The sequence below is a fragment of the Kryptolebias marmoratus genome, linkage group LG10 (assembly GCF_001649575.2).
Source record: "Kryptolebias marmoratus isolate JLee-2015 linkage group LG10, ASM164957v2, whole genome shotgun sequence".
Lineage (NCBI taxonomy): Eukaryota > Metazoa > Chordata > Actinopteri > Cyprinodontiformes > Rivulidae > Kryptolebias > Kryptolebias marmoratus.
The window spans coordinates 9,844,056-9,851,780 of NC_051439.1; the positions used below are offsets into that span (position 1 = coordinate 9,844,056).

General features: G+C 39.4%; 1 protein-coding gene across 2 annotated transcripts in view; it reads left to right on the plus strand.

Moving 5' to 3' along the window:
- Nucleotides 1-7,725, plus strand: part of kcnk10b (potassium channel, subfamily K, member 10b) — a 19,286-nt gene that overhangs the window by 2,535 nt on the left and 9,026 nt on the right. For both annotated transcript variants that reach the window (XM_017410712.3, XM_017410703.3), the window contains one exon: nucleotides 880-1,295. In XM_017410712.3, the coding sequence (XP_017266201.1) occupies nucleotides 880-1,295 (416 nt within the window). The remainder of the gene's footprint in view (nucleotides 1-879; nucleotides 1,296-7,725) is intronic.

The following is a 7,725-nucleotide window of genomic DNA, read 5'->3' on the forward strand; positions in this document are numbered from 1 at the left end:
GGGGTGAAGGCCAACGCTCTGAAAGGCTTATGCAATCGATACATTAAAAGGAATCTAAATTTGTCTACCTTCTTGATGCTGCAGCTTGCTACATGTTTGACCTGCTGCAACACACGTGCATTTAAAAAAAAAAAAATCCTTTGGACGAGTACTGAGTAATACACTGATCCCTCATCTAAAGCAGCTCTTTTTGCAGTAACACTCAATATTTACCTATTTTAGGAGTTTGAGGCTTGTCCTAAACATCAGCTTAGTCCTTATGCATCAATAAACAAACAGCGCTAATTCTGGTTTTCCGGATTTATTCCTTACTGTTATCCCAATGCATATATTCTGGTCAAAACAAAAGTTGCAGGAATGTAGGCTAAGCTTCTGAAATGTCTTAGAATTTTCATTCTGATTTTCAGGTGACAGAGCATCTTGGGAAGTATGCATTTTCTCTAAAAGCTTTGCGTTTTAGCTCTGCAACAAGCCATTTAAAAGCTCAGCTTCTTCCAGGAGGAAGCTTTTTAAACCTTCATACTGAACGGTAATAGGTTTTCAGTAGCTGTAATGCTCTTATGTTTACGTCTGACTGGTATTATTAGATGTAAAATGTAAGCCGCACAAAAAGGTGGAGGGGAGCCTTCATTGCTTTTGTTAAACCCATATTTTGCATTCATCTGCAGTTTTCATTATGCATTTTAATAAACTTGAAGATTTTTTTTTTTTTATCCCAACATACTGAAAGTCTGCCAAAATATATGCACATCCACCCTTAAGAAACACACAAAAGAAGACCGAAATTCTCTGTTTTTGTCTTAATATGTTTCAATAAAACTGTGAACAACATACATTAATCAAGAGTTTTTTCATTCTCTCTTTTTTTTTTCTTCCCAGTGGCGGTCCAGACCCACTTGGTCACTCCCAAGAAGATGAAGCCTGGCATGGTGAAGTCAAGCCTGGTCCACGCAAGCGTGGCCACCATGCAGAACCCCATGGGCTACGACCCAAGGACCAATGGCCACTGTGCACTTCCTCGCCTCTCCATCTCCTCCCGCTCCGCCAGCATGGTGGCTAGTTTGGACGCCAACAGCGACGGCTCGATTGCTGCGCTCCAATCAGTGATGAAGTGGAAGACTGTGCTGGCGGTGTTCATCGTGGTTGTCTTGTACCTGGTCGGCGGAGCTCTGGCCTTCAAGGCTCTTGAACAGCCATTTGAGAGTGACCAGAAGACCAGCATCACCCAGGAGAAGGCGTCGTTCCTGCAGAAACACCCGTGTGTGACTCCTGACGAGCTGGATGACATCATCAAGGTCAGTGTGTGGACAATAAACTGAGACACGGTGTTTATGACTTCATAAACTTTGAATACAATCCTTTTATATTTTACTTCTGCAAGCTTTTGAATATTAAATAGCTTTGATCGATTGTCTTGGATCAGTAAGTTAATTAGTGATCTGGAAAGTTAAGAACTAATGAATAAACATGGTCTGATAAATGATAAAGGATGTCAGTTTTTTCAACTGATACTAAGAAACTGAACAAGCTGACTATTTTAGTAGAAATTTTGCAGATGGTTCTGTGGTTAGTCATAAAAAGGAGGTTTGAAGGTTATTAATAGTGGTTTTAGTAGCAAAGTCTTGATAATCTTGAAAGTTGTTTTTTGTGTACCGACATCTTTTTAGGATATAAATCATTTCATCTAAAATCTTAGTTTGTCTTAGTTAGGCTTAACTCAAAGCAACTGGTGTGTGTGTGTGTATGTGTCACAAAATACATTGAGTTTCCTTTAAGTTTAACAACCTGCTGTAACTAGTTCTGGGTTCATTACATGTTTTAAACATCAGTTATGTGACAAAAGTGTTTCCAAACTTCTCTAGTGTTTTTTATTTTTTATTATTTTGAATAAAAAAAGAGCATTCCACGAAGGAATGCATATTGCGCACTGCTTTACATGCCAAAGTTTAAAACAAAAATCTTGCATGATCTGTTATCCCTCAGAGTATATGTTGGGAATGACTCTCAGCTACTGCCACCAGACTTTAGCTCAGTATCTGTAAACTGACCAAGTTGTAGGCACTTTTGTGTTTGCAAAAGGTTGATAAGTTGTGTCATCTGAAATTGAGATGACTCCAAAACCTAATCAGTTGTAGCTGATTAGTTGATGATCCAATTATTAGTTTCTGAGAGTTTCATTAAAATCTGTCCACTGGGTCAGGAGATATTTTGCTAACAGACAGGGACAGGCAGTGTTGCCTCCAACAAGTAATGCCAAAGGTTTAAACAAAAATCTCATGCGACCTATTAGCACTCATTTTGGAGATGCCTCTCAGAAGCTGCCACACAAAACTTTAACTCAGTATCTGTAAAATTAACCAAGTTATTTGCCTAAAGATGGGAATACTTTAGATAATGCAAACGCTTTATGATAAAACTGAAAAAGTTTAATCAACTCTCTGAAAAAACAAAAATATATCAGTTGAAAGACACTTAGCAGGCGCTATTTTACAAATGATGCCATGACTCTAACCTCAATTAAAGTCATTAATTTAGATGAAGACATGGTCTTCAAACTGAGGTTGGATTGCTGCTTAAGTAGGTTAGTTTAGCTGTTACTGTGCAGGGTGGTGCTTGACTATGATCTTTGTAGATGTTGTTGTCGGCTTCAGAACAGTCATCCTTAATTCGACTCCAACACACAGTCTGTCCTCTGCTGAGAGATCCTATCGTGGAGGCGTTTGTGTACCTGTTGGTGTCTGTTCGTGCTCTACAAATTCTTCTATCTGTTGCACTTTTTTGAAACGTGTTATCCCCTCATATTCTGAGATATTTTTACTTTTTCTGCCACTTGATTTAGTTGGACATTTATCACCTAAATATAAAAACAAGCGGGCGGTTTACATCCACCCACTCGCTTCTTCAAGGGCACCCTGCTGAGGAATGGTAAGGGTACAACGTTTTCTCTGAACGAGCACTTTCATTGATAAGACCATAGATCTAAGGGACAATCAAAGGACCTACATTTGTCATTCTGGTTGGCAGAAAAGAGGCTCCAAATTTGAGCCAGCAGCTTATATTTCATCTCAGGGTCACCACAGTGATATCCTTAACTCACGTATATTTAAAATATGCCATGCATGCAGTTTAAGGTTAGATAATAAAGGCAATGAGCGGGATAAAAAAGTGTCTTTTGCTGAAGATTCCCCCACAGGTCAGTCAGTGACAGAGAAACACTGAGAAGTAAAGTTTCAGCTCTCTATGACTCTTGTTGACGCTCAATTGAAGTACTTTATTAGAATAAGTGAATTATTGAGCAATATATCTAAATATTTTCAATCTTGTCTATATAATAAATATTTCAATATAGGATGAATTTTCTCTGTGAGATTTAAATAACACCAAATGTTTTCTATAAACACTGATAAATAAAATCTGCCTTCTTACATGACAGAATTTTAAATAAAAGTCTTGCATGTTCTGATAGGATTCAGGCTACAAGTTAGGGAGGATTTTCAGTGATTACCATGTCAAATTTTAGCTTACTATCTGTAAAATGAATAGGGCTATAGATATGGTTGTGTTTGCTAAGGTTGATTAGCTGTCCATCTTGTATTGGGGTGATTGTAAAAGTTAATAAGTTGTAGATATATTTTTAATGATTGCTTTCTAAAAGTTTCATTAAAATCCATCCAGTGGCTCATGAGATATTCTGCTAACAGACACATAAACACATACACAAATGCACACATGGAAACAGGCACAGGCTATTACATTATCACCCATCTTTTGCCTTCAGACCCAGATAGACTTCCTTAAAGATGTAGTTTTTCTATCAGAATTTTGCTTTTGCCCATAACATTTTATCAACTGTTTGTAACCAACCTGGAGGACGGTGTGTTTGCTGCGCTCCACACTTTATCAACTCAGCTTTTAAAATGTTTTTTTATCAGCTAGTACACAGTGCCAGGGAATAAGCAGCACTACAAAGAAAAACAATTTCCATCACAATGTGACTTAACTATGCATTTTACGGTGTCTTTTTACACTGTCAGCAGCAATAACGAGGAGTGTAACTACGACTCAAGCTGCTATCCTGCGTCACACTGAGAATTATGGGTGCAGATTTAGGGGTCACTACATCACGCTGACATGTACAAGTGGAAATTGGAATTGGAAAATGCTTTGAGATGTGCCAGCGTGAAGTCGGCTGAGCGGAAAAGTTTGATTTGTGACAGGGTGGCAGAGCTAAAAAACATCCAAACTGCATTGATTTTTAGTAGGAATTTCAAAGAAAGGAAAGAAATGTTCTGGAAAAATGAAATCTGATATTAGAGAGAAAAACAAAACATTAATTCAATGTTTGTCTCTTGTGTTTTCAAAGTGGATTAAACTAAGATAAGTGCTGCAGTGGGCTCTTTTGACTTTCTTTAGCTTGAAATGACCACAAAGAACCACCCAAAAACCACTTGGTGTACTTTACTTTTTGCTAGAAAGGCTTCATTTGCTTTTAGCATTTTAAGCACAGAATATCACTTGTTTGATCTCTCCTTCTCCGTGTTTTTGACTCCAGCGTTCGAGAAGCATCTTCTTACAGAGTACCTTCCATCTCTGGTGCTCAACCTTTTAGCCACTAAAGCACTATCATGAGTTTTTCAAAATCGATGCCAGTCCTTCCCAAGGAGAAGCGTAGAAATTAAAACCTTTAGCATGGTGTGCCTAGGGTCCAGGGGGAATCAATTATTCATTGCACGGCCCGGTAGTCACAAACCTCCTGGTGCTGAAAACAGACGGGCTGGTGCTAGAAGGGGAATCACCACCAAAAAATGTCTTCTGGGCAAACGATCGGATCACAGCATGTCACGAGACCTGGAAAACCTGAAATGTAACATCAATAATATTACATTATTGGCATATTTGTATCAATTGGTTTATGTGACAAAGTTTTAACCTGTTCAAAACAAAACATGCATGTTGTTGGAGTATTTTGAAATCCTTTTTACGTGGGTTAAAACATGAAGAAACTATGTTCAGAAAGGACTCGGTCAAGCCTTGAAAACATAATTGTGCATAGCCTCCTGATATTGCTCCATCTTGTACAAGCTGTTAGCTCTTGGAATATCTATTGGGCATGACAGCTACTGCCACACCACATTTTAGCTTCATGTCAGTAAAACTGACTGAGTTTGAGTCATTTTTGTCATGGCCAAGGTTGCGGCTATCTTGATTTGGGATGGCTTCAAACGTTTGATCAGCTGAAGTTGGTGTCCAGATTACTTTCTGAGAGTTTCATTAAAATCCATCCAGTGGTACAAGAGATAGTTGGAGAACACAACAGATAAGCAAAGACATGCAAAATCATTATCGTCTTGTGCTTTTACCTTTTGGTGGCAGGCAATAACAAAGCATGTATTGTAAAAAGTTCAGTTTTGTGGTGTTTATAATGCATGCATAACATAAATGATGCACAGTTGTAGAGTGGTAAAGTTACAGTGTACTATGGCATAAAGTTGGCACATGCATAAGTGAATTGTTGTTTTTGTTGGTGAGGCGTTTTGTCTTTACGGATGTGGCGCTGCAGCTTATCTGTGGTGTTCACCAATATTTCATTGTCTCACTTCTTCCATGAGCCTGTGGTGAAGGCGAAATTGCAGTTTTCGGTCAGCTCCAGCCATAGTCTCACCCACCGTCCTCTTGTTTTTGCTGCTGGTGCTCTCTGTTGGTCTGTTTGTGGACTGACTGACAAGTAGAAAGTGTCGGTCTTACATCGGCACACATCGTACGACCAGACACGGTATGCAACTGGTACAAAAAAACAGCTGTGTAGACATTGTTGGTACTATTACAACATAACACATGCTCCGACATTACATTATGTACACAGCAGCAACCACATGACAGTGTGAACAAGATTATATTTACGCAATACATATGCCAAGAACACATAAGAATATGCCACTGATACATGGTTCTAACAAGATGGATAATAAAGCTAAACAATGGCAACATCTATTATAAATGTGTCATAATACTGCAGCATATTAAAGCATATAATTGTGCATTGTTTTGATTGGGTCACTGCTGCATTACCTTTTTATTATGGTGTAGGTGAGGTATGTGATGTTTCAAAGTTTACATCCACGCTTCTGTACACCCGTGGCAACCTGTTGGAGATCACGTTACGTATGGCAGAGTATCCGAGTGGGGATGTTTCGGCACAGAAAGGCAAGGAAGTGCACAAAGGTGAGATGTTGGTACGACGCCGTGTCTTTTAATGAACAATGAGAAAATGTTGAACGAAAATTCACAGCGAGCATCAAGGCATGTGGGTTGCTTCCACCAGCAAATGACACATTTTTCTGTCGTTTCAAGAAAAGGCCTTCAGGACATGCTGCTCCACAAGTACTCCACGAAAAAAAGTCTGTCTGATCCTCCAACAGTTTACATTATCGCTCTGTTCGTGCTGAAGTCGCTCAGCTGTAGAGGGCACACAGCAGTGGTGAGTCACTGTTGTCAAACTGTTTCGGCGGAGGAGCTGACAGAAAAATGGCAACCTTGAGGAGTGTGTGTGTGTGTATGTGTGCATAAGACGACAGAAGGAGGCAATATATTTTATCGAGGCACGTTTCGTTGGGGTTTGCCCCACAGCGTGTGTCGACATAATGTGTGTGAGTATGTGTCTGTGCACATCTGCTGACCTGCTCACGTCTGCTTCGATGTCTGGACTCCCCTGCTCACCCACTGTGTGCCCACAAAGACAGCAGCCCCTTAATTGGCTTTTCTGGTGCTGTTTGGTTGACTCACACTGTGGCATGATGTGAGGCCATTCTGTTTCCTGCAGCAGCTAATTCTAGTTTATTGATGAGTCATAGATCTACAAATAAATTTACCTAATCACCTGAGGAAAAAAAACAAAAAACACTAGAATGCACTACAAGTGATACCACAAATCAAAACAAAGTAATACAAGAGATTTCATTTTTTTAAAAAGTATGCATAACCTCCTTTGGCAAAGGCAGATAATGATTTTGCTTGTGTCTGTGTTTTGATGAAGGGAGCAGAAAGTATTATTTAGATGTCAATCTACAACTGATTAACTTTTAGACTCATCCTGTTTCAAGACGGCTGTCACAGACGACTGAACTTAAAAAAAAAACAAAAACAAAAACTTGCTATAACTTAGTCAACTTTGTAGACACTGACCTAAAATTTGCTAAGGCAGTAGCTGAGACTGAGCCCCAACACATATTCTGAACTGTAATACAAGTTCTTTGTTTACAATTGTGCCAATAGGTATTAGGAATCAACTTTGTCTGTCTGTTCGCAAAACATCTCATGAACTGCTGGACAGATTTTAACGAAACTTTTAGAAAGTAATCACTGGATGTACATCTACTGTCGCGAGGTGGTGTGAGCGTGGCGAACCCAATCCGCAGACTCATAGTAAGTAACAAAAAAAAGGTTTATTCTTTAAACAAACAAAAACTGAAAACAAAAGCCGTCGTGACAGCAAAACTAACTATAACAAAAATCCCTAAAAGAAATGGCAAGGCAAGGAAGAACCGTGGACAAAACAAACAACCAACATCTAACCAGCAACAATGAATTGGCAGGGAGGTGGAGAGGAAGACCAAGTTTTAAACACTGGGGACAATCAGGTGAAGTGGGCACAGGTGAGTAATGAAGATTGACAACAGGTGGAGATGGGTGTGGCAGAAGGCAGGAGTAGACTGAGGAGGAGTGAAT